The 27,161-nt window shown below is 51.9% G+C and overlaps 1 protein-coding gene across 8 annotated transcripts in view; it reads right to left on the reverse strand.

Moving 5' to 3' along the window:
- Nucleotides 1–340: 340 nt before the first annotated feature.
- The window catches only part of EPS15L1 (epidermal growth factor receptor pathway substrate 15 like 1), a 52,390-nt gene continuing 25,569 nt past the window's right edge, over nt 341–27,161 (reverse strand). For 2 of the 8 annotated variants that reach the window (XM_035116985.3, XM_035116983.3), the window contains 9 exons: nt 25,025–25,192; nt 23,652–23,778; nt 23,483–23,548; nt 21,560–21,699; nt 21,377–21,446; nt 20,909–21,003; nt 16,479–16,608; nt 7,359–7,567; nt 2,130–2,508 (listed from right to left, as the gene is read on the reverse strand). In XM_035116985.3, coding sequence (XP_034972876.3) covers nt 2,362–2,508; nt 7,359–7,567; nt 16,479–16,608; nt 20,909–21,003; nt 21,377–21,446; nt 21,560–21,699; nt 23,483–23,548; nt 23,652–23,778; nt 25,025–25,192 — 1,152 coding nt within the window. In that variant the 3' untranslated portion in view covers nt 2,130–2,361. Of the gene's footprint in view, nt 2,509–7,358; nt 7,568–16,478; nt 16,609–20,341; nt 20,649–20,908; nt 21,004–21,376; nt 21,447–21,559; nt 21,700–23,482; nt 23,549–23,651; nt 23,779–25,024; nt 25,193–27,161 lie in introns of those variants that run through there. The other 6 variants (XM_088673105.1, XM_035116984.3, XM_088673108.1 and 3 more) reach the window with 4 other exon arrangements.

The following is a 27,161-nucleotide window of genomic DNA, read 5'->3' on the forward strand; positions in this document are numbered from 1 at the left end:
GCCAAGAGCCCCACGCTCCCCCCCCGGGTCAACCGAAAACCGTGGCCGATTCTGCCAACAGGAAAGGAAACCGAAGAACTCTCTCTCTCGCTCTCATTCGCACACAAACACACAGAGAAATGGGTGCAGGATTCAGAGCCCACCCCCGGGGGAGCCCTGTGTGCCTGCACACATTATTTCTTGCACCCCAAAATGCCACACTTAAGAAGCGAATGGCATCTATCTGTGCCAACAGCCCCCCTATATTTGAGAAGCAAGAATTTGCAGCAAGAAGGAGAGAGAGAGAGAGAGAGAGAGAGAGAGAGAGAGAGAGAGAGAGAGAGAGAGAGAGAGAGAGAGAGAAACAGACTTTTTTTTATTTCTTGTTTGGCAGAACCTTGAGATTCTAACCACAAAAATCGCTCTTTCATTTCCAGATCTTAGGGACTAAATATATATATACACACACAAACACACAAGAGCGACACACGAGGCCGGTGGGATTACATTTTACAGCGGGCAACGCTCAGAGACTTCGGGACGTTCACCCCCAGATATATATAAAATCTCCTATATATATCTACATATCTCTATATCACAAGGGGGTGGTTCACGTCCCGGAGGGTAGGGGGCTGCTGAGGAGATGGCAGATGGGGGACAATATACATGGGGGTGGCGGCAAAAATTAAAAATACAAGACATTGTAATAGATCTAGAGGCTGCGTCGGCAAGTTCCCCCAGCTTCTCAGCCTGCAAGATGGAGGCGGATGGGGACCCCCAAAGGAAGGCGCGTTATCTGGTCCTCCCTGGGGGGTGGGAGGGATAGAGGGGGTCTCCTTTGGGTCCTCCTCCTCCTCCGTTAGCAGGCCAAAGAAGAACCGGCCGAGGACCTGACTCTCTCCAGAAGCCTCGGCGCCCCAGAATTTGTCCTGTTCTTTTGGAGCTAAGCGGCTGACCCCCCCCCACAAAGGGGGCTGGTGTTTCTGGGTGCTTCTGTGGGCCAAGGGGACCCCCCCGCCCATGGGGCGGACCCCCAGAGGGAAGGACGGAGCCAGTCTCGGTCCCTGCAGCCAGAGGGCGCCTCGGAGAGGGGGTGGGAGGGCGAGAGAAGCCCCCACCCCACCCCATCGTGGGTGGGGAAGGGGGATGGGGAGCCCTCAGCCCCCCTCCCCAGGGCAAAGGCACCAGGATCAAGAGACCCCTGGAGAAGATGGAAGGAGGGCCGGGCCTTCTGGAAGGAGGCTAGGAGGCAGAAGCTGCTCTGGGGAGGGCAAGGCAAGGGGGCAGAATTTCGGGGGTCCCTTCTCTGCACAGAGGCTGGGACGTTGGGGGTTGTCCTGGCCTGGGGGAGAGGGAACCCCTTACAGTGGGAGGAGGAGCCGTCTCACGGGGCGCACAAGGCCCCCCACAAGAGGCCAGGGGCTGCTCGGACCCTGACCCACACGTCCAAAGCAAACCCGCTTGCAGCCCCGCATTTGCCACCCGGCTCTGGAACGGAGACACCCCTCTTGCCCGGGGCTCAGAAGACACCGCTTGGCCCCCGAGCTGCTTTTCTCGAGACTTTCCAGGATGTTTTTCAGGCAAAAATACAGAGAAAGAGAGAGAGAGATCAACACACCGACCTGCCCTCGAGGCCGCAACGTATTTTAAGTTCCCCCGGTTTCGGTTTGAATCGGCGCTGGTTAACTGAACGTTCGAGGCTGCCCGGGGGGTAGAGCCGTTAGCAGCAAGTTTTTCCTGGGCGATCAAAGAGAGCATTAGGAATCGGGGGAGACCGGGGGGCTTAGGGGGGAGAGAAAAGGGGGTGCAGGCAGTGGAGGCGAAGGAACCCGCGTTAGCAGCGCTGGAAAGAAAGAAAGAAAGAAAAAGGAAGGCAGAGCGGGCTGTCTTCTCTTCCTTGCGCCCTGCTGTGGGTGGAAGGCCTGGGTGGGACCTTCCTTCTCCCCCCCCCCGCCCTATGCCCACCCAAGGCTGGCACAGCTGAGCAAGACCCAGGCCCCCCCAAGGGAGGTTTCAAAGAGCAAGAGGTCCGGAGCGAGGAAGTGGGCCTTTTCCGATGGCAGAGGGGTGCCCCCTTGGCAAAAAAAATGAATGGAAGAGGGGGAACGGCAGGCTGAGTTCACCTGGGGGTGAGGAGCAGCTTCTTCTCTGGGATTGGGGGGGGGGGCGGTCCCCTCCCCACCTGTCCATCCGTGTAAGGAGACGGGGACCCCGTGCGAGTTCTGTGTCCTTTTCCGCAGAGTGGGGCTCCCCGAGCCAAATGCGGTCTCAAGAAGGAGGCGGTTCACTTCGTCGAACGGAAACCGGGTTGGTGGGTGGTGGTCTAGGGAGCGGCAGAATGGGGGGAGAGGGAGTGTGTCTCCCCCCCCCCCGGAGAGCCCCCTAGGAGGCGGGCATGTCCGCTTTGCTGAGGGCAATCGCCAGCTCGAGGTCCTCCTGCTCCTGCCTCCTGAGCCGTGCCAGGCGCTCCTCCTCCGCCTTCTCGCTCTCTCGCTTCGCCCAGGCGAGCTGCTGCTCCTCATTGCCAAGCTGGGGAGAGAAGGAGAGGGGAGGTTCTTTAGCTGTGGGGTGGGGCTGGATGACCGCAGGAGTGCCCTCTTTCCAAATCTACGAGCCTCTCTTCTCCTGGCCGGCGACCCCTAGGGGCCGCTGTACTTCCTTCCTCCCCACCCTCTGAAAGAAGCAGCACCCGGTTCTATCGGGGAGCGCCCCCTCCTGGTCTCATCACACGCCTAAAGCGTTTGGGAGCCCCGTTATAGACAGCTGGGGTGTCTCCCCCCCCCCGGCAAAGTATCGTGGGAACTGTAGTCTATTCAGGGCGCCCTGATAAAACTACAGTTCCCGGCATTTCCTGGGGGGCTGCCAAAGGGCTTTCGGCGCATGGGCAGAGAGGGGTGTGCCGCCTTCCTCTTGGGGGGGGGGATGCTAAGACGTCTCCCCCCTCGACCCTCCGCAGGCAGCGAAATGTCTTCTACTTTTTCTCCTGTTTGACTTGGAAGGTGGCGAGACTATCTCCTTCCTTGGGAGGTTTTTAAGCAGAGGCTGGATGGCTGCCGGTCAGGGATTCCTCAGCTGGGAATTGTAGAGTTGGAAGGGTCATTTAGCCCAACTCTGCCCCCCAGCAATGCATGTATAGGACCCTGAGGCCCAGGCTCTGCCGACTGAGCTACCCGTCATGACTCAATCTCTGCCGCTGAAAATCTCTCTGAACTCTGGCTCCATCTGGGGAAAACCCGCTGGCTCAGAAACCGGGCCGTTTCTCCGTTCTGGAATTCTGGAACCCGAGCCTCTCTGGACCAGACGGCAGCCCCAGACCCCAGTGGTCAGAGCCCCTGCTCTGCATGCCATGCAGAAGCTTGCAGGATCAATCCTCACTGCCATTTCCTGCCAGAAGCTGCTGCCAGCCAGTGCAGGGAACACTGATCGGGATTGGACTTGGAAGAAGCCAGGGTCCTCCTCTGTTGAGATCACCCTTTCCCCTTGAGGTCTGGAAGCTTGGTTTTGCTTTCGAGGAAGGGCCAGAGCTCAGTGCTCCCCGCCCCCCCCCGGCCCGGTGCAGAAGCTCTCCGGCACCCGCAGTCAGGCCTGGGGAACCTGGATGCCGTAGCTGAGATTCCTGCATTGCAGGAATGGACTAGATGGCACTTGGGAGACCACTCTGGACTCTACAATTCTTTGCAATCTCAACTTTCTGCCGGCGTCGAAACCCACACTAATGAGAACAGCCCCGAACCGTGCAGAGAAGAATCCCCCCAATGCAGATGTCCGAAAAACGCCTTTCCCAAAACCAGATAAATCCCCCCCCCAATTTCAGCATCCTCAGAAGGGTTGGGTGGTGGGGGTCCGGCTGGGACCCCAGAGCAACTGAAAAGCCCTTCCCTGGCCCCACGTGGCAAGTAACTCGGGATATAGGGTGGTTTCGTGGAGGGCCAGGCTATTATTATGGTCAAGGTTATTATGGCCTGAATAATGGCAGTTGCTGGGGACCCAAGGAAGGGGTGCGAGTGTTGCTGCTGTGCCCCACTTTTGGGGTTCGCCACAGGGGCTGCATCTGGGCGACCCCTGTGAGGACTGGGCGGGGGGGGGGGCTCCCTTCAGTTTGATTCAGTGTTCTTTGCCCTGTTCAAATCCTGCCTTGCCGGGGGGGGGGGGTTTGTCTAGATCAGGCACCCCCAAACTCGGCCCTCCAGTTGTTTTGGGACTACAACCCCCATCATCCTTAGCTAACAGGACCAGTGGTCAGGGATGATGGGAATTGTAGTCCCAAAACAGCTGGAGGGCCGAGTTTGGAGGTGCCTGGTCTAGGTGACCCACTGGGGACCTCCCCAACTCTCAAAGCTCAGGGCTCTAGCCAGAAATTTGAGGGCAGATCACACTGCAGGGACACCCCATGTTTTTATTCAAACTGGGGCACCCTTAAGTATGGACGCGGGTGGCGCTGTGGGTTAAACCACAGAGCCGAGGGCTTGCCGGTCAGAAGGTCGGAGGTTCGAATCCCCGCCACGGGGTGAGCTCCAGTTGCTCAGTCCCAGCTCCTGCCGACCTAGCAGTTCAAAAGTGCAAGTAGATAAATAGGTACCACTCCGGCAGGAAGGGAAATGGCGTTTCCGTGTGCTGCTCTGGTTCACCAGAAGTGGCTTCGTCATGCTGGCCACATGAACCGGAAGCTGTATGCTGGCTCCCTCGGCCAATAAAGCGAGATGAGCGCCACAACCCCAGAGTCATCCGCGACTGGACCTAACGGTCAGGGGTCCCTTTACCTTTACCTTTAAGTATGGACACCCCCTCCCCAAAAAGCCACGAAGGGCGTGGGAACCAGACTATCAACTCCTAATTGCACCAAGTATGGTCTCTCTCTCTCTCTCTCTCTCTCTCTCTCTCTCTCTCTCTCTCTCTCTCTCTCTCTCTCTCTCTCTCTCATATTCACACACATACACAGAGCTAAGAACCAGGGGAACTCCCCGCCACTGGCTGCAAACCCTTTCCCCGTTCTTGCGACTCCCAGCAAGAATAATTCCGGGGTAGAATCCCCCCCCCATTCCTGGAGGGAAGTTCCCCCGATAAAAAAGAGGAGGACCCACACAAAAATCAAGGACGTAGAGGAGGGTTTGCCCTGTTTCAAAAGGTGACAGTTCAGAGAAAAAAGATCGGTGAGCTTCTTTTGCAAAATCGCCAAAAAAAGTTTTTGACCCACTGGGGACATTTTTAATCCATTTTACAAAATTCCACCCAGATGCTATTTTTGATGGGTGAATCCTGGCTACGTTTGGGAAATTCTGGACGTATGGTAGCCCTAATAATAGTGATAATAATAATAATTTATTATTTATACCCCACACATCTGGCTGGGTTTCCCCAGCCACTGTGGGCGGCTCCTAATAATAATAATAATAATAATAATAATAATAATAATAATAATGCGATAAAACATTAAAAACTTCCGCAAAGGAAACCAAGCCTTATAGCAGCACAATAAGGCTATTCCGCTTACGAAATTTTGCAATTCTTTTAGTTGTTTTAACCTCCTGCTCAGCGACTCTCATCTCCCTGATCTTATTCTGGCTCGGTTTTTTTTTTAAGTAGAGTAAAATAAATTATTGCATCTTGCTTTCACCCTTGTATTTTAGCTATTTTAAAAATGCCGGCCTGCAACCGTAATCAACTGGAAAACTGCAGCAGCGATTTCCCAGCCTCCTCCTTTTGCAAAGTCTAGCTTCTCACTGGGGAAATGGATGGGGCGGCTCAGCAAAAAAAAAAAAAAAAAAAACCTCAACCCAGGAAGGTGAGAAAGTCTGAAGGTGCCTTGGAAATTAAAAAAGAAGAAATTAAAAATAAAACCAACACAGGTTTTCCTGTTTATCAGCCGAAGCTTCTCTCTGTCTCTTTCTCTCTGTGTCAAACACTCAACACCAAACGTGCCGTTAGAATAAAGATCCACAATGTGGCTTTGAGTTCCTTTTGCTAACACAAACACCGCCTCCCCCCAACGCTAATAAGCTGAACGAAATAATTAAGACGCTAGCCAGGGATCTCTCGCTCCAAGGAAGGTGATTCACACCCCGTGTCTCTACTGAAACCGTGTCTTTGCGAAACCTTGAGGACTAGAGTCTTAGTTTATGGAGCAACATTATAAAGCGGTTTTCCTACGCCCCAAACATTTCCGGGAAGGGGATGATCCCCCCTCCAAATCCCCAACTCAGGTCTGGAGGGAAATGGGGAGCGCTCCGTTCCAAAACCAAAGCGTTCCAAAACCAAGGCGCGCTTCTTTCCCATAGAAAGTCATGCAAAACGGATTAATCCGTCCCAGACTTTTCAAAACAACCCCTCAAACAGCACTTGAACTTGAATTCTGCTATCTAACGAGACCGTTGATCCATAAAATGAAAGCAACAAAATCAATGTGCTGTACTATAAAATAAACAAGACATTATTGTAGATGATAAAAAGTAAAATTACCTGCCCTGATGACAGTCATAGAATCATAGAATCATAGAGTTGGAAGAGACCACAAGGGCCATCCAGTCCAACCCCCTGCCAAGCAGGAAACACCATCAAAGCATTCTTGACATATGTCTGTCAAGCCTCTGCTTAAAGACCTCCAAAGAAGGAGACTCCACCACACTCCTTGGCAGCAAATTCCACTGTCGAACAGCTCTTACTGTCAGGAAGTTCTTCCTAATGTTTAGGAAGTCATTGTTAGTCATTGTTTGGATGGGGGGTGGCTTTTATCCGTTTCCGCAGTCACACAATCAATCAATCCATCAGTAGCTGAACTGGGTTCCACACAGTCACAGAAACAAATGAACCGAAGAAGTCTCAAAAACAAAAATGCCAAAGAAAGAGCGAAAACAAAAGTATGAAACTTAATCCGTTCCGGAAGTCCGTTTGACTTCCGAAATGTTCAGAAACCAAGGCGCGGCTTCTGATCGGCGCACAATAGCCGACAGCTGCGTCGGACGTCCGGCTTCCGAAAAACATTCGAAAACACTTGGCCTTTGGGAACCAAGGTACCACTGTAATAATAATAATAATAATAATAATAATAATAATAATAATAATAATAATATATGCCGCCCATCTGACTAGGTTGCCCCAGCCACTCTGGGCGGCTTCCAGCGAATTAAAACCCTGGGGACGTACAAAGGGACTAATGCAGAACTACGGAGGAAGCGGGTTGGTCTAGATGGCCTTTGGGGGTCCTGTCTAACTACAGTTCTATGATTCTATGAGAGGAGAGAGGGATTTGGGGGGAACTAAGAGATAGGAGGGAGAGAGAAGGGAGAGGAAGGGGAGGGGGAGGGGAAAACGACCCCCCCGGAAGCCCCCCCGCCCTGTTTATGTTTTTGTTTTCCATCCAGATAGAAGGAGCGTCAACTTACAGAGCTGAAGTCAGCAAATCCCGTGGAAGGAGGGTCCTTGGGAGCCTTGCCTGCCGAGGGGGGAGAAAAGCGGTCTCTCCCCCTAAAAAGGTCCCCAAACCCCTTTCTACTCTGAAACGGGTCGCTGGTGTCGGCCCCGAACGGCCGGAACGGGTCGGGGGGCTTGTCAAAATTGGAAGAGCCGACATGGATGACAGGAGGAGATTTACCTGGAAAAGGTCGAGAGAGAGAGAAAGAGAGGGAACGAGAGAACGAAAGAGAGAGAGAAAAGAGAAAGGAGAGGGGTGGGGAAACCGAGGAAGAAAAGGAGAGGAAGGGGTTGGGAAGGGAGAGACAACAGGAAGAAAGGGAGAGGTTACTTACCATAAAGGGCAGGGGGGGGGGTCGGTGGTTGGAGGGGGGGTTAGGGAAGCCCACCTAACCCTAAATTGGCAGCTCAGGACACCCCCCCAGCTTTTGCCTAGAATTCTGCTTCGCACAGCCAAATCCCCAACAATGCCCCCTGTTCCCTGGTCCCCAAAATCCACAAAGCAAGGCGGCCAGCCTGCCCAAATGTGTTCCAGTCCCCCCCTGCCTCCCCTCATTCACCTGGGGGGGTGCGAAGTCCCCCTCCAGACCCCCAAGGACATGCCTCGGACCCCAGCAAAAAGAAGCGACGGGAAAGTGGATTTGTAAAGGGGGTGGGTATCTCTACGGCTGGCTACAGGCCTATTCCGGCGTTCGACTGCTTTGGGGGGGGAGGCGGGATTCTTGCCGCCTCCCGCGCCCCCCAAAAGCCCAGAGTACCTGCGTGAGGGTTTCGGCAGCGGCTGAGGACTAGCGGCTTGCGGAGGAGGCTCAGGCACGAGGGTGGCACCCTAGAACCGGAAGGGGCACCTAAGGGTCACCCAGCCCAAGGCCCTTGGAGGGAGGGGTCCTGCCCACAGCTGCCCCTGGTTCTCTCTCTGCCACCCCCCACCCTGGTAGGCAGCCGCAAGCCTGGAACTTGGCCAGGCGAGGAGTTCTTCCCCACTTCCCCTTCTCAAAGCGAGACTGGCGCCAGGCTGGCAAGAGAGGAACCGGGAGAGGGCAAGGTTTCGCCACCTTCTGCGCAAAAAGCAGCTCTAGGCTCTGGTTCCCTCTCCTCCATCCGACTGTTTTTCCTTCGCCCGTTTTCGGCTGCAGGAAAGGGGGCTCCCCCTCTGCCCCCCGCGAAACACCCGGGGCAATGGCGACCCCCCCAGCCCCCCAAAACCAGCTGATTAATTCAGAGCAGGGAGAGTCCTGGGCGGCGTTGAAACCCAGATATACAGGTGAAACTCGAAAAATTGGAATATCGTGGAAAAGTGCATTTATTTCAGTAATGCAACTTATTATTTTTTATTTTTCTTTTCATTTTGACAAATGCTTTCTTTTGGAAGTTCCACAGTAATAAAGCAAATAGTTACAATAATACAAAAAAAACAACAGCATCACTATTAGATTTCATTAATTACATTCAATTTATAATTGACCCGCCTAACGATAAATAATTACAATTACAACAAATAAAGGCTTGGCATATCTTGCTTTGCATGTCATGCATCTGTCTCATATATTGGTTTCACCTTTTAAGTTGCGTTACTGAAATAAATGCACTTTTCGACGATATTCTAATTTTCTGAGTTTCACCTGTATAATCTCATCACCTTAAACCTGGGCACAATGCAATGTTCCCACCCCACGGCATTATTATTATTATTATTATTTCCGTTTCTATACCACAAAGAATGGATCTCAAAAGCGGTTTGCAAGCACATCAAAACATCGGATAAAACCACCCGGAACAAAACGAATTCAACCTTCGTGGGGAAATATTCCAGGTCCTTTTCTCTAAGGGGCGTTTAGCTTCCTCCAGCCTCCAACCCAGCACCCAGAGATCTCTGTGGGGCCGCGAGGGGAACCATGGACAGTGCTTTTTTTAATGGGGGGACGCAGGGGTGCGCATAGCCCTAAACATTTTGTGAATCTTTGTACTTTTGTCCATTTGCTGTATTTATTTGTCCCAATTTGAACGATAACAACGGTGATTTTCTTCGAGTCAAAATGAGAGTACCCCTTAAAGAAAAAAAGCACCGATCGTGAAACGCAGCTGGCTGGTTTTTTAGGGCGGGTCTTAAGCGACTGGGAGCCCCCGGCCCGTTCTGCGGCGTGGTACAGAGGAAAACCTGCTTGTTCTAAGATAGACTGGATCTGTCCACGGAGGTTCCGCTTGGGAGTCGTAAAAAAGAAGGGCCCTGCTGGATATCGGGCCAAAGGGGGCCCCATCTAGTCCAGCCTCATGTGTCATGAGCAGGGAGCCCCCCCCCAAAAAAAGCCAGCCCCCTAACAAGCAGGACTGGAACAATTCTGCCCCACTTGAGGTTCCCGGCAATGGAGGGAAGCACGGAGCAAGCCGGCCGAGTTTGGAAAATGGACTGCAGACAAGGTTTAACACCCCCCCCCCCAGCAAGGCTTTTCTCCCAGAAACACATAGGTTTTAAAAATTAAAAAAACAGGCACAAGAGGGTGCAAGGGAACTCAAAGGCTGGCATGGCTATACGGCTTGGGTGCAAAACAACAACAATAACAGAAGCTCTCTGTTTTCCCCCTGCCCCAAACAAACTTCTTCTGCCTCCTCTTTTAATATATTTAATATATTTCAGCCCCTGAGAACCAGCTTCGCCGGCGGGTGTGAGAACTAGGTACCCAGTCCTCCGCAGAAGAGGTGTTAACCACCGAGAAACACATGATATGCCAACTTTGCAAGAGTGCCGTCTTTTCAGCAATGCTTCCCAGGCAAAGAAGCCTCGAGATTGGCAGCCGCCACACACACACACGGCGAGTGTGTGTCCCCCCCCCCCACGGGCCTCGATTTTGCCTGCTAAGCCTCCTCGTGGCCAACGGAAACTTGAACGCAAGGCACACCCCTTGCTTTGACCTTTGGTGGAAAGCCACCAAGCATTTATCCTCGCAAGATTGAATGTCTTGCCCTCGGCTGGACTTGAGGGACGGTTCCAACAGATTCCACACGGAAAATGTCCCTGCGGAGATGGCAGTCCTGATTCCCTTCTGGCTTGCCCTCTTGAGAAAGACTTGAGGAATGAGATGATCCCCCCTCTTTTATTGTCCATTCCGGGTCGCCCAGCCACTGCCCCAGTGTCCTTTCTCTGGGCAGATCAAGAGGAGCAGGGGACAGCAAAGGCTGCAAGGTTTTTAGCTGGGCAATCAGAATAAGGCCCACCATTTGACTGCTGATTCAGGACCCTAAACTGTGATTTATATAATCGACTTTTTAGATCTATTCTTTGTATATTGTATTGTTTTTATATTGCTATGGCCGGTGGCTGATGTGAATCAAGATTCATTCATTCATTCAACAAGCGTCGTGTCGCACGGAACATCCTTGCGCTGCAGATGCCGGCGTGGAAAGGGACGTCGGCCGGCTTCAAGCCTCCAAGGGCAGACGGAAAAGGGGGGGCGTGTCTGGAAGCCGCTTGTCCACAGGGGACTGGAAATGATGCCTTATGAGGAACGGCTTAGGGAGCTGGGTATGTTTAGCCTGGAGAAGAGAAGGTTAAGGGGTGATATGATAGCCATGTTCAAATATATAAAAGGATGTCATATGGAGGAGGGAGAAAGGTTGTTTTCTGCTGCTCCAGAGAAGCGGACACGGAGCAATGGATTCAAACTACAAGAAAGAAGATTCCACCTCAACATTAGGAAGAACTTCCTGACAGTAAGAGCTGTTCGGCAGTGGAATTTGCTACCAAGGAGTGTGGTGGAGTCTCCTCCTTTGGAGGTCTTTAAGCAGAGGCTTGACAGGCATATGTCAAGAATGCTTTGATGGTGTTTCCTGCTTGGCAGGGGGTTGGACTGGATGGCCCTCGTGGTCTCTTCCAACTCTATGATTCTATGACTCCACAGGCCATCTAGGCCAACCCTCCGATTTGTGCTGATCTTACAACGGCAGAATTCTTGGCAGACCACCTTCATTGCTCCCTGGGCCCTTTAGCCTTCCCTGTTCCAAATTATATCACCCCTCCCTCTTTCACCCCCCCTCCTCAGAGGAGAACTGCAGTTCGCCCCTCGCAGAGCTACAATTCCCAGCACCCTTACCAAACTACAGTTTCCAGGATTCTATTTCCCCCCCCCTGGAGGGGGTGTACTTGAAATGAAAGGGGTGTACGCAGGCTTGGCTTCCAGCCCCCCACCCCCTGCTTTCCACTATCCCTGGCCCACCCTGCTTTAAATGCGGCACACCCAAAACTGGACTCAGCCGGACCGGCACAGAACAGGATGACGTCCGTGGGTTCTGCCCCAGATCACAGCATTAGATCTTTAAACCGGGGTTGCCGTCGCCAAAGCAGAGCGTCCAGTTGCAATTTGGGGGCAAGACGGCTCTGAAGTCTTATTTTCCAAAGACTGGATTCTCAGTTAGCTAGTTCAGAGGACAATCTTGAGCTGGGTTAAGAGCTTTGAGAACTTAAAAGAAGAAAAGTCACTTTATCCAGGGACAGTCCGCATATATATTGGCTTATTCCTGCCTTTTTCTTAATGGTGACACGGACCATTCATAACATAGGAATATTCTTCCCAAAAGTGAGCAGGGGGGAAGCGAAGACAAGCGACAATTCGCCATAACGTCGGGGAAAGCATTTTGGTCCCTGAAATTCATTCCAGTTGTGCAGATAAAATACCACAGATGGAATCCTACAGGGTGGGGGTCTTAAGTGTGTGAAAACGGTCCAGATCCAAGGATCCCCAGATGGTGGGGATGTCCGGCGACGTCCCGGCACCTGGGCATCTTCGCTCGGTGGCCAACGGGTGCAAAACGCGCCTGGCGGGTTTCGAACGCGGACCACAACCAACTCGCAAACCCCAGAGGCCGGCTTTGTAAAAACCCACCGAGCAAAAGACCCCCACAAGCAAACAGCTTGCAGAACCACCCGTCAAAGTCTCCCGCAACCAGCAGCGCCTTCTGAGACCCCCTTTCCAAGGCGCCTGAGCCGAGCGACCCGCCAGCCGGGAGCAAATTTGCCTGCCGCAATCCCCTCCTTTCTAGCTCACGGGAGGAAGGGGGTCCCTCAAACGGAGAGCGGGGCTGAGCCGCAGAGCACATTCAGGGCTGCAGCAAGGCCCCGATCCCACGCACAAACGCCGTGCGCTACACTCCGGCCCCGGGGTGGGCTTCTTGAACCACAGCCCTCCCCCCCCCCCTGCTGAGGTTTCCGGTGACTGGTGTTTCGACCGTGGAGGCAGAGCCGAGCCATTCTAACTGGGAGTTTCCTCCTCCTCCTCCTTCTCCAATCCCTCCCCTTCCTCCTATGGCAGGGAGTCCCACAGTCCAACCCTACACCTTCTTTACAAGTGTGTCTCGTACCGAATGGAAACAGTGAAAAGGACTCTTACGAATCGAAAACGGAGACGCCGTTTGCTTTTCCTTGCTTGTTTAGTTCGTATCACTCTCTCTCATGCACACAAATCCTAAAAAAAAAAAAACCACAACCTGGCGCTTTATCTGCCCCGAACCCCCCAACATTTAGCTCTGCGGGAGTTCTAGTGCCAGGAGGGAGAAGGCCACGTGTAATTCTACAAATCTTTATCCTGTCTCCTCTCTTTACGAAACGAAGAAGCCCTGAACGGCCCGTGCTTTTCTCGTGGAGCAGTCGCCCCATTCCCTTCCCCCCCCAACTCCGAGGGTCTCCTTTTTCGGGGCCGGGGGTGCTTTGCAGGACGGGCAGCCCCAGCCCCATCGGGGCTGCAGGAGGCCGCCCCACCCCCAAGGCATCGGCTGTGCCTGGTTGGTGGCGCAGGCCCGGGCCCCGATATTGCTGGTGAACGCTGACCGCAGAGAGAGGAAGTGGGTCAGGGTGGGGCCGCGGCAGATGGTCCCACGGTGGTGGCGGCAGCAGCCCTGGGGAGCATCGCAATCACTGACACCCACACAGAGACTTCCTGCCCTTTTAAAGAACAAGAATAACACAAATACACACACACACACACACACCAGAGAGAGAGAGAGAGGGAGGAGGGAAAAAATAAAATCTGTTTCTCTCTTTTTGACACTCAACAACTTTTACCTAGAAGCTAGCGAGTGGCGAACGGCAAAGGAGATCTCTTATCAGCAGCCGGTGCAAAAAGCAGATGAAAGGGAAGGAAGAGAGGAACGAAAGAACGGAGGAGGAGGCAACTCCTAATGACCGCTTTTGAACTCTCTCGGCTCGGCCGGGGCAGGGTCCAGCCCCGGAGCAACTTCCTCGCCAGGGCTGCAGCAATTGGATCGGGCCCTTGGGGCCCCAGTCCTCCCCATGGCCGGCCAGGTGCCCCCCCCCAAGTGCAGCACCAACTGCCCTCCTCTTGCTGTTTTCAGCAGCTGGGGTTTCCTGCCTCCGACAGGGGAGGGAAGCAGGGTTGGTGCACTTCTGTGCCCTGCAGGGTCTGGGCACTAGGAGTTATAGCTATTTTTTTTTTACCCCTCCCGTTCCTATAGCTTAGCCAGGTGAACTTTTGCCTAAAAGCAAAGACGGGAACTGCCATTTCCCAAATGTGCTGGTGGGGAGGAGGAGGTCACCTCGAAACCAATCGATTTTTGTCTATGGAACTGTATAATGTATAATATGCAGAGCGTGTGTTGCACAACACAGGAAAAACATTTGAGCTTGCAAGTTTTCTAATACTTTTCTGGCGTTTTGTTGATTGTATGTCCCTTCTTATTGCTTAGAATAAACCGAGGTTGTAGCTTGCCTTTGTTTCTGCCGCAAGCACCATTAATAATAATAATAATAACAACAATAACAATAATAACAATAGTAATAATACTTTTATCATTTATACCCCGCCCATCCGGCTGGCTTTCCCCAGCCGCTCTGGGCGGCTTACAGCATATCTAAAAACATAATATTAATATTAATAATAAATCCATTGTATTGCACATTCTTTTCTATAGACCAATGTTTTGGATTCTTCTAGAAAGTTATCGGCCGTTTTAGGAAGTTTCCAGACAGCTGGGAAAGTTCCACAGAGTTTTTAAAAAGCGCTAATACTTAGAGGAGTCGTGACGTTATGTCACGGCAATTCCAACTTTTGGAGAGACTTTTCCCCTCCCCGCAACGGAGAAGCATTATTCCAGTTTCCCCTTTGTTTTTCTGAGCAAAGGTTTGTCAGTTTAGGATACAGGAAAGTTGTTTTGAAAAAAAAAAGTAAATAAATTATAACCCTAGCGGGGACCCGGCAAATTCATGGAGGAGGAAGCCATTGATGGCTACTGGACAGGGAAGCTGTGATGTTTCTGAAAACCAGGAACCGCAGGTATGGGGAATACCTGTTATAGTGCTCAGATCCTGCCTTGGGCATCCCTTGGGGGCTTTCCGAGCACAATTCAAAGTGTTGGGGCTGACCTTGAAAGCCCTAAATGGCCTCAAAGGCCCAGTAGTCCTGAAGGAGCTTCTCCACCCCGGACACCGGGGTCCTTCTCCTGAGGGCCTACTGGCAGTTTCCTCGCTGCGAGAAGCGAGGTTGCAGGGAACCAGGCAGAGGGCCTTCTCGGTGGTGGCTCCCTCTCCCATCAGATGTCAAAGAAATAAATAACTATAGTATCTGACTTTTAGGAGACACCTGAAGGCAGCCTTATATAAGAAACGTTTTCCTTAAACGTTTGAGGTTCTATCCTGTTTTTAATATTCTCAGAGTGGCTGGGGCAACCCAGCCAGATGGCGTACAAATAATAACATTTATTATTGTCATTGTCCCAACGACTTCTCTCCCCCCCCCCGGCCCTCTTCCCTCTCTCCCTCTCGACGCAGAGGGTCTCCGGGGAGGCCCAGCTGCGGGTGGAGGCGCCCGGCTCCATCACCACGTGGCTGGCGGAGGCCGTGGGCATCTCGGAGGCGAAGGGTCCTGGCCTGGCCCCCCAAGCCCAGATGAGGATCATCAAGCCCTTCTTCGTGGACTTTTCCCTGCCCTACAGCGTCATCCGCGGGGAGCAGACCAAGGTCCCCCTCGCCGTCCACAACTACCTGCCCGTGCGCCTGGAGGTGAGAAACCCTGGTTGAGTTTGCCTATGCCTGACCCCAACGGCCTCGGCCCAGTAGACCTGAAGGAGCATCTCCACCCTGGACACCGAAAGCTTATACCCAGAACCAACTTAGTTGGTCACAGTGGGTGGTGCTGTGGTCTAAACCACAGAGCCTAGGGCTTGCCGATCAGAAGGTCGGTGTTTCGAATCCCCGCGACGGGGTGAGCTCCCGTTGTTCGGTCCCTGCTCCTGCCCACCTAGCAGTTCAAAAGCACAATGTGCAAGTAGATAAATAGGTACCGCTCTGGCGGGAAGGTAAACGGCGTTTCCGTGCGCTGCTCTGGTTCGCCAGAAGCGGCTTAGTCATGCTGGCCACATGACATGGAAGCTGTCTGCGGACAAACGGCAGCTCCCTCGGCTTATAGAGCGAGATGAGAGTAGCAACCCCAGAATTGTCTGCAACTGAAGCTTACGGTCAGGGGTCCCTTTACCTTTACGGTGCTACTGGACAATTTTTTATTTTTATTTTATTAATTTCGACTGCGTCAGACCAACACGGCTACCTACATGAATCTAGATTCATATTCACCTGTCTTTGTATTTCGGACAGTATAACCAAATCGGTAATTTTGGATAGAACTGTAAAAATGTATTATTCCAAAAATGAAACCTCCATCTGCTTGTAAATATTAAGATTACACCAGCGAGAATGAGCCTTTCTGTCAAAAAATGACTAGCGACGAGTGATTTAAATCAAGTCTTGCTGACGAGTGATTTAAATCGATTTGATTTAAATCAAGTACCCACCCTGGCCCGAGATCCCCCACCCCCAAACCCAACACACTGCCCCAGAGTTTGGCTGCGGACCGGCAAGCATTCTAGTAAAAAGCAAGGGGGAGGGAAGAGTGCAATGGGGCAAAGTGCATGTCTGAGAGAGAAAGAGAGAGAGAGAGAGATTGCCGCCCCCCACCATAAAATGTCCAAGAGGAAAGCAGCCTCCAGCCCCCCCCCCCCGGCCCCCCGTGGCGGCTGGCCACCCCTTCCCCGGCAAGAGCCCGGCGCAAAGTGTGTGTGTGGGGAGGAGGAGGACCACAGAGAAGACTCACCACTGGGCGGTTTGGGCCTCGGAGGCATGCCCTTCTTCGGAGGGAGGGCGGGGGTGTCTAGTTTGCTCTTAAAGGGGTCGTCCGGGAAGCCCCCGAAAGAGGAGGCGGAGAACGGGTCAGAAGCCGGAGGCTGCAAAGAGAGACAGACAGAGGCAGAAGCAGAAAGAGAGGGGGGGTGCGCAGAGAGATGAAGGGGCAGGAAGGAGGAAGTGGGGGGGCTCTGGAGCGGGGGGGGGTGCAGAGGCAGACCCAGAGAGGCGCTGGTTTGCAAGCAGAGAGCAAGGAACCGGGGGGGGGGGAGCCAAGCTTTGCAACAGCTGGGAAAGGCCTGCAGGTCTTCCCCACAAAACGGAACAAAACCACAAGGAAATGGGGGGGGGGCAGGAAACCGGGTGGGGGTTTGGGTCCTCGGCTAACACCCCCCCCCCCGCAGCGGGATCCCCCTGTCCGTCAATCGCCTGACGTGGGGAGGGCAGGCTGCCTCCGAAACGGGCCAGTCCCAGACAGAGGAGACCCGGCGGACACAATTTTGTGTCCAGGGCGGCTGTCTCCCAGCTCCATCTGGAACGCAGGATGAGACCCTCCCTGCCCGCAGACTGTCTGGCCAGAGTGGTGCATGCTCTGGTTATCTCCCGCTTGGACTACTGCCATGCGCTCTACGTGGGGCTCCCTTTGAAGGTGACCCGGAAACTGCAACTAATCCAGAATGCCGCAGCTAGACTGGGAGCGGGTGACTGGGAGCGGCTGCCCAGACCACATAACACTGGTCCTGAAAGACCGACATTGGCTCCCAGTACGTTTCCGAGCACAATTCAAAGTGTTGGTGCTGACCTTTGAAGCCCTAAATGGCCTCGGTCCAGTATACCTGAAGGAGCACCCCCACCCCGGACACCGGGGTCCATCTCCCAAGGGCCTTCTGGCGGTTCCCTCCCTGCGAGAAGCCAAGTTACAGGGAACCAGGCAGAGGGCCTTCTTGGTAGTGGCACCCACCCTGTGGAATGCCCTCCCACCAGAGGTCAAAGAGAAAAACATCTACCAGACTTTTAGAAGACATCTGAAGGCAGCCCTGTTTAGGGAAGCTTTTAATGTTTAATAGATTGTTGTATTTTAATATTCTGTTGGAAGCTGCCCAGAGTGGCTGGGCGGGGTATAAATAATAAATTATTATTATTATAACGAAACCTCATCTGTTTCCACAGGCCGCCCCTGAACTCGACACCAGCTCACCAGTAGACCCGCTGAAATGAGTTTAAATTCGGTAAACTGTTTACAGGGTTTCCATTTAATAAACAAAACAAAAAACCCTCCCGTCTCGCTTTTTAAAGGACTGTGCCAGCATGAGCCCATTGGAACTTCTTGCCTCATGACACCAAGCGGGGCACCGACTCTTTCCGGCGCCCACTTAAAGGCATTCTTGTTCAGACAAGCCTCCCCGGACGTTAAGAAAGTTGGCGCAATTTTAATCTGTTTTAATATTTCAGCTTTTGTATGGCTTTCCCCACCCCCAATTTTTACCCGATTTCCAAATTTTTCACAAATCAAATAGCCACATCGTTTCCTGTCCCGACTTCCCACCTCCGCTCTTTCCTACTGCGATCACATTCTCACCTGTCACTAAAACCCCCTCTAAAGTCGTCTCATTGTTTTGAATTTTGCACATTTCTAAAGCGCCACTGCAAAACATTCCTTGGTTTTTATGGCTCCATCCCCCTTTTGCAAACTACAGTACTTTAAGGTGTTTTTGGGTTGTTTTTTCAATGAGGTAGTGTGCATGAATTTTACAAGATGTAAACGAAGAACGGATCTTGGGCCCATTCGTTTCAGTGTGCCTTCTTCCATAATGATGGCAATTAATAATAATTCATACTCTGCCTGTCTGGCTAGGTTTCCCCACTCTGGGCGGCTTTGAGGATATCTAATGATATGATGATGATATGATAGCCATGTTCAAATATATAAAAGGATGTCATATAGAGGAGGGAGAAAGGTTGTTTTCTGTTGCTCCAGAGAAGCGGACACGGAGCAATGGATTCAAACTACAAGAAAGAAGATTCCACCTAAACATTAGGAAGAACTTCCTGACAGTAAGAGCTGTTCGGCAGTGGGATTTGCTGCCAAGGAGTGTGGTGGAGTCTCCTTCTTTAAGCAGAGGCTTGGCAGGCATATGTCAAGAATGCTTTGATGGTGTTTCCTGCTTGGCAGGGGGTTGGACTGGATGGCCCTTGTGGTCTCTTCCAACTCTATGATTCTAAGATTCTAATGCTTTTTAATAATAATAATAATAATAATAATACTGCTCCTGTTAAAAATAAGGCAGCATAGTGGTACCTTGGTTCTCAAACGCCTTGGTTCCCAAACGCCAAAAACCCAAAACTAATGTTTCGGTTTTCGAACGTTTTTTAGAAGCCGGACGTCCGACACAGCTGTCGGCTATTGTTTCTGGTTTCAGAAACCTTGGTTTCCGAACATTTTGGAAGTCAAACGGACTTCCGGATTGAATTAAGTCTGGCTCTTTTGTTTTTGCTATTCATTTTGTGGTTTTGTTTTTGATGCTTTTACGGTTCATTTGTTTCTGTGACTGTGTGGAACCCAGTTCAGCTACTGATTGATTGATTGTGCGACTGCGGAAATGGATAAAAGCTCCCCATCCAAACAATGACCATCATCAGTGCAGGTAAAGAAAAAATAATAATTTTAATTTTTATCATCTACAATACTGTCTTATTTATTTTATAGTACAGTACATTGATTATTGCTTTCATTTTATGGATTGATGGTCTCGTTAGATAGTAGAATTCATGTTGAATGGCTGTTTTAGGAGTTGCTTTTAAAAGTCTGGAACAAATTGATCCGTTTTGCATGACTTTCTACGGGAAAGCGCACCTTGGTTTTGGAACGCTTTGGTTTTGGAACGGAATTTCCGGAACGGATTAAGTTTGAGAACCAAGGCACCACTGTATGTTTACTCTTGGGCTGGATTTCTGAACCGAAAGCAGGGGCTTAATGCTTTTAATTCAAATGAAGGAAGGATCTCTCACACCACCCAGTGGCAGAAAAGCGCTTCAGACACTAAGACTGGATGTTCCCTTCTGCTAGAGCAGGGGTAGGCAACCTAAAGCCCGTGGGCCGGATGCGGCCCAATCGCCTTCTCAATTCAGCCTGCGGATGGTCCGGGAATCAGCGTGTTTTTACATGTGTGCTTTTATTTAAAATGCATCTCTGGGTTATTTGTGGGGCATAGGAATTCGTTTATTTATTCATTTTCAAAATATAGTCCAGCCCCCCACAAGGTCTGAGGGACAGTGGACCGGCCCCCTGCGCTAGATGCTGCTCTCCTCTCTTTGTCACACACACACAACATCCCTGCGAGGTAGGGCTGGGCCGAGGGAGAGGAGAAGCCACTCCTGGATGGAATTGAGGAAGTGGCCCAGATCAAGGGAGCCTTCGCCACCTAAGAATGCAAGGCTGGAGCTGCGGTTTAGGGGGGGGCCAAAGCTGCGCCCCCCCCATCCCAATGAACCCTACCCCCCCAGCTTAAAAAATAAATAAATCAAGTCTCCCATACAATTGCGCCTTGGTTGCCCAACACCTTGGTACTCGGACATTTCAGCTCCCAAACACCGCAAACCCGGATGCAAGTGTTCCGGTTTGCGAACGTTCTTTGGAAACCGAACGTCCAACGCGGCTTCCGATTGCAGCAGCCAATCAGATGCCGTGCTTTGGTTCCCGAAGGTTTTCGGAAGTCATGCGGACTTCCGGAACAGATTCCGCTCGACTTCCGAGATACGACTGTATTTGTAGAACCTGAGATGCAGGTGAGACTCAGAAAATTAGAATATCGCTGAAAAGTGCATTCATTTCAGTAAAATGCAACTTATTATTTTTTATTTTTCTTTTAAATTTTACCAGTGCTTTCTTTTGGAAATTCCACAGTAATAAAACAAATAGTTACATTAATACAAAAATAAACATCGCTATGACATTTCATTCATTCCATTCCATTTATAATTGACCCGCCTAATGACAAATAATGACAATTACAACTGATAAAGGCTTGACATATCTTGCTTTGCATGTCATGCATCTATCTCATATATTGGTTTCACCTTTTAAGTTGCATTATTGAAATAAATGCACTTTTCGACGATATTCTAATTTCCCGAGTTTCACCTGTAGGTGGGGAAACACACAGGCGTCACTCTCTTCCTTTTTCTTCTCTTTTGTGAGTAGCGTTTTATTCTCATCCCACCCCCTTAAAAAAATCCCAGGGTTACAGGACCCAACAGGAAGTGGATCACAGACTGGACAAGATTTGCTTGGGGGGAAGGATTCTGCTCCTGCGGAGGGAACTCAAGAGGAGGGAATTTGTGGGTTTGTAAGTCAGGGCGGCTAAGCGGCCACCCCACCTCTGGGGAGGGAGGAGGGTTTACCTTCGACATCCGGCTGAAATCGGCGAAGCCTTCGCTGCCGGCCCCGCCGCTGTTGAAACTGCTGCTCCCAAAGGGATCTAGTGTCCCGAAAGGATCTGAAATGGAAAAGCGGTGCGTGTCTCAGTGGCGCCAGCCAGGATTCCCATTCCCAGACTTTGCCGGTTCTAAAAACGCAGGCTGGGGGCAGGGGGAGTCCCTGTTGGGACCCTCAAGTAGGGTGCCCTTGTTCTCCCACCCCCCACCCCGGTATCTTGCAAGCCATCCCCCCACCCAACTCCTGAACCAAACAACCGCCCTCCTGCACAGGGCTCCCCCCTTCCAGAATTCACAACTCACCGGTGTTTCTTCTGCAAGGATTGGCCCCGAGTTTGAATTCTTGGAGGTCAGGGATGGTGGCGGGGAGTGGTGGATGGATACCTGATGCCGTGGGGGGCGCACACAAACACACACACACTGCCGTGGGCTTACCTGGCCCTTTCAGAGCGGTGGCGACGACACTCGGAGTTTGGAAGGGGTCGCTGTTTTCAAATAAGTTTGCCTAAAGGGGCAGGAGAACGAGGGTTTCACGCCAGGGCCCCCCAAGCAGCTGGGCTCAGGATCCTGTGGCCCAAAATGGAACCGAGGTACCCCCCCTGAACGAAACGTCCTCACCTTGGAGGGCAGCGTGGGGTTTTTGGAGAAGGGGTCCGCGGTGAACGGATCGCTCTTCTCGGGCTTCTTGAAGAAATCCTCGGGCGCCGCTGCGGCGCGGAAGGGATCGCTTTCCTTAAACGGATCTCCTCCGAAGGGATCTGCAGGGAGAGAGCAAATCGTTCGCGGGAGATTCACGGGCGCAGAAATGCCAGGAAGCTGCGGAGGGACGGAGGCAGGAGGCCTCTCCAGCAGGCAAGATGCCGAGACCCGTCCCCACACCACTGCCTTCTGGGGTTCCAGCGTGAAATATAAATTTGGGATTCCTGCACAAACAGGGGAAGCAAAGGCGATGTCCGAGTGGCAATTCAAGGAGCGGCACGTATCAGCATCGATATTTGCTAAGGGGGTTAAATTATAAGGTAAAAGGTAAAGGACCCCTGGACGGTTAAGTCCAGCCAAAGGCGACTATGGGGTTACGGTGCTCATCTCGCTTTCAGGCCGAGGGAGCCGGTGTTTGTCCACAGACAGCTTTTTCCGGGTCGTGCGGCCAGCAGGACTAAACCGCTTCTGGCACATGACAGAAACCAGAGCGCACAGAAACGCCGTTTACCTTCCTGTCGCAGCGGTACCTATTTATCTGCCTGTGCTGGTGTGCTTTCGAACTGCTAGGTTGGCAGGAGCTGGGACGGAGCAACAGGAGCTCACCCCGTCGCGGGGATTCGAACCGCCGACCTTCCGATCGGCAAGCCCAAGAGGCTCAGTGGTTTAGACCCCAGCGCCACCTGCGTTAAATTATAATGACCCTCTGACAAAGGGGCTCCGGTTTACTTGCAAGACGGCCCGACCCCCGCATGTGTGCAGATTTTATGTTTGATAAATGAGATAATTGCGGCACACGACGCACTCCTTAAAGACCGGGTGCCGGCTGAATGTCGAAGGACAGCTTCCATTAAATCGTGCCCAAAGGGTTATTCATTAATCTGTGGAACCGGCTGCCATGGGAGGCAGAGACGGCCGCAAGCCTAAACGACTTTTAAGAGAGGATTCGGCAAATTCGTAGAGAGGGCCATGGATGGCTACGAGCCAGTACAGTTGTGCTCTGCTTCTGCAGTCGGAGGAAGCAATGCTTATGAACGCCAGTTGCTGAAAACCGCAGGGAGGGAGAGCTGGCTCCTGTGCTCGGATCCAGCTTGCGGGTTTCCTCCCGAGGCACCAAGTTGGCCACGGAGAGGACAGGACGCTGGATCAGAAGATGCTCTAATGGAACCTCCAGCCCCAGGGGCGGTCTATTATAGATTCCTAGTTCCCTGGGGGCATTTGGCCACCGTCAGAGCACAAGGGCTGAACTAGACTGGCCTGAATCGAGCAGTCAGGATGCTCTCATGGCAACTGGAGAAAGGGGCCATTTCTGGAAGAAAGGGGGGCCGCCGGAGGGTCTTTCAACTAATCCGGAATCCGGCAGCCAGGCCGGCGACTGGGAGCGGCTGCCAAGACCACGTAACACCGGTCCTGAAAGACCTACATTGGCTCCCAGGACGTTTCCAAACACAATTCGAAGTCTTGGTGCTGACCCTGAAAGCCCACAAAGGCCCCTTATCCCTGAAGGAGCGTCTCCACCCCCATCGTTCAGCCCGGACACTGAGGTCCACCTCCGAGGGCCTTCTGGCGGTTCCCTCCCTGCGAGAAGCGAGGATACAGGGAACCAGGCAGAGGGCTTTCTCGGTGGTGGCGCCCGCCCTGTGGAACGCCCTCCCATCAGATGTTAAGGAAATCAACAACTACCTGACTTTTGGAAGACACCCAGAGGCAGCCCTGTTTGGGGAAGTTTTTAATGTCTGATGTTTTATTGTATTTTTAATATTCTGTTGGGAGCCACACAGAGGGGCTAGGGAAACCCAGCCAGATAGGCAGGATATAAATAATAAATTATGATGATCTCACCTGCCACCGCCGCTGCCACCACCACGGGGGCCTGCTCCGCAAAGGGGTCGTTCAGAAAGGGGTCACCTGGGTGAGGGAGGAAGAGAGGGGGGCGCAGTTAAGAGGAGGAGCCAGGCCTGACTCGTGCCGGGAGACGGTTCAGAGCCCGCTGCCCCCCGTCGCCACTCACTGCCTCTGAAAGGGTCCGCGCCCTTGAAAGGGTCCGTCCTGAAGGGGTCTTCCGCCTGGAAAGGGTCCGCGGGAAGCTCCTGCGTGTGGCCGCTGAACAGGAGGGCCTTGTTCTTGAAAGGGTCGTCCTGCCGAGGGGTGTCACAGGGGAGGGGGGGGGAGAGAGAGAAGGGAATCAGACACAAAACAGACTCCCAAAGACCCCGCCAGGTTCATGTCTGAGTCGTAGGAGTTGGACGGGACCCCCGGGCTAAAGGATCCAGCCGGCCTCTGCTGAGAAACCCCCAAAGAACCATGGAACGGCAGGAGTGCAGAGCCGGAAGAGCCCTCCCGAGGTCCTCTAGCCCAACCCCTGCAAAGCAGCAACGGCCGCTAATTTGCTTCACTGGCTTCGTGTTTCTGAATCGCCCCGACCTGCCACGGACATTGTGGTGAAGGGCTGGAGTGAAAACTTAATAACGATTATAACAATGTTCTAGGTTCCAGGGATGCCCTCCCTGTTTCAGGGCGGAAGCACCTGTCCTAAAACAATAATTTCTATAATAATAGTTTATTATTTATACCCTGCCCACCTGGCTGGGTTTCCCCAGCCACTCTCGGAGACTGCCAACAGAATACAGTGGTGCCTCGCGAGACGAAATTAATTCGTTCCACGGGTCTTTTCTTATAGCGAAAAATTCATCTAGCGAATCCCATAGGAATGCATTGAAATTTTTTTGATTTTTTTTTTGCCCATAGGAATGCATTAATTGAATTTCAATGCATTCCTATGGGAAACCGCGATTCGCTAGACGAATTTTTCGTAAAACGCATTCGTCTAGCGAGGCAAGCTCCGCTCGAAAAATCCTTTCGTTAAGCGGAAATTTCGTTAAGCAGGGCATTCCTTAAGCGAGGCACCACTGTATTAAAAACATGATGAAACACCAAACATTAAAAACTTCCCAGTGTGCGTTCCCAGACGCAATTCAAAGCACCAGTGCCGATCTTGAAAGCCCCAAACAGCCCCCAAAGGAGCGCCTCCACCCCCATCGTCCAGCCCGGACACCGGGGTCCATCTCCCGAGGGCCTTCTGGCGGTTCCCTCGGGGCGAGAAGTGAAGCTACAGGGAACCAGGCAGAGGGCCTTCTCGGTGGTGGCCCCTGCCCTGTGGAACTCCCTCCCACAAGATGTCAAGGAGATAAAAAAAAATCTGAATTTTAAGAAGATGCCTGAAGGCAGCCTTGTACAGGGAAGTTTTTAATGCTTGGTGTTATGCTTTTTATATGTGTTGGGAACTGCCGAGAGTGGCTGGGTAGGAAGCGGGGCACAAGTAAAAAAGTTATTGTCATTATTGAGCAAAGCCTGCTCCCGCGAGGAATCGGCCCGGCGCCTCACCAGGGTCCCGAACCTGCCGCCCCGGTCCTTCTGGGGGTTCCCCTCGTTCAGATCCGCCAGGTTGGTCATGCTGCCGCCAAGCACCCCGTTCAATGCTTCGTTGTACTGGTCGATGCCGCGGTGGGCTTCCTGGTGGCTCTCCTGCAAGCGGGACAGTTTGCTCCTCGCCTGCGGGGGTCAGGGGGGGGGGACAGGGCGGATAAAAATCAATGATAAACTTGAAAAAACTGGGGGGAAATACAGGCGAAACTAAGAAAATTAGAATATCGTCGAAAAGTGCATTTATTTCAGGAATGCAACTTACGGTATTATTTTTTGTTTTTGTTTTAATTTTTACAAATGCTTTCCTTTGGAAATTCCACAGCAAGAAAACAAATAGTTACAATAATACAAAAACAAACATCGCTATTACATTTCATTCATTCCATTCCATTTATTATTGACCCACCTAATGACAAATAATGACAATGACAACAAATCAAGGCTTCAAATATCTTGCTTTGCATGTCATGCATCTATCTCATATATTGGTTTCACCTTTTAAGTTGCGTTACTGAAATAAATGCACTTTTCGACGATATTCTAATTTTCCGAGTTTCACCTATATATCCGCCCCCCCCCACTTTGCGGAACCCTGGTCTCCCCTCTTTTTATATCCCCTAATCCCGTCGCAATGGCCTCTTAGGCTGAGGATGCCCTATAACAGGCACCTCCAAACTTCGGCCCTCCAGATGTTTTGGACTACAATTCCCATGGTCCTGTTAGCTAGGGATCATGGGAATTGTAGGCCAAAACATCTGGAGGGCCGCAGTTTGGGGATGCCTGGCCTAGGGCACTTTTCGACGATATTCTAATTTACCGAGTTTCACCTGTAGATGTGTAATGTCTAAAGCGGTTTGAATTCCCTTTTGTGTTGCCCGCTTGGCCTCTGTTATTTCCTCCTACTCATGGGGAACCCCCTTATGGACTCTATAGGGGCTCTTGGATGCCCCATAAGGGAAAAAAGGAGCAGTTTTTTCATTATAACGAGAGCATGCAAAGATGTCCTCCATTTCCTAAATAACTCGTCGGAAAGATTTGCCTAGTCCAGCCTCACATTCCTCACATTGTATAACCGGATACTCCACCTGAAGATTGTAATCTGGAGCCTGAGCTCGCTTGGTTCCCTCTTCCCTCCTCACCCCTCTTTCCTTTTGTGTCATCTGCTTGGCCTCTGGGGTTTCCTCCTACCGACGAGGGAACCCACTTGAGGACTCTAGATCATACCTGCCAAGTTCCTGCCTGAAAAATAAGGGATCGGACCGGAAGCAGCAGGCCGGAAGTAGCCCTGCCGCCATTTTGGAACTGGGCGGAGCATGCTCAGAAGTGACTTTTGATGCTGCTTTGCCCAGTTCCAAAATGGCCACCGCACCAGAAGTCGCTCTGCAGCCATTTTGGAACTGGGCAGAGCAGCATCAAAAGTCGCTTCTGAGCATGCTCCGCCCAGTTCCAAAATGGCCGCCGCGCCAGAATAAACCGGGGGGAAACAAAAAAAATCCGTTCTTTCGGCTGGGAACAGCTGGAAAAACGGGGGTTTCCCGGGGAATATGGGAGACTTGGCAGCTATGCTCTAGATGGGCTCCGGAATACGCCATAGGCCGCAGGGGTGCCCAAACCTTTTTTCAAAGAGGGCCAGATTTGATGAAGTGAACATGCGTGAGGGCCGACCAAAGAAGTTGAGCTTTTTTTAGGATTGAAGTCGTTGAGCAATTTTACCCCAAAGCGGTTGAGCTTTTTTTTACCCCAGGCCATATACTGCCATGGGGGCCAGATTAAATCGACTGGTGTGCCGGATTAGGCCCCCCCTGAAACGGACTTTGGAGGCATGCCTACCATAAGGGGAAAGGAGTAGTTTTTTCCCTTATAACAAGAGAAGGCAACGATGTCCTCAGAGGATCTCTATTGCCTAAATAACTTGTAGGAAAGATCTACCTAGTCCAGCCTCTCGTTTCTCACATTATATATCCAGATATTCCATCTGAAGATTGCAGAAACTACAAGTGGAAGAGTCAGAGCCTGAGCTCGCTTGGTTCCCTCTTCCCTCCCCATCCCTCTTTCCTTTTGTGCTCTCTGCCTGGCCTCTGTGGTTTCCTCATAC

Source organism: Zootoca vivipara, chromosome 6, assembly GCF_965207765.1.
Source record: "Zootoca vivipara chromosome 6, rZooViv2.hap1.1, whole genome shotgun sequence".
NCBI lineage: Eukaryota > Metazoa > Chordata > Lepidosauria > Squamata > Lacertidae > Zootoca > Zootoca vivipara.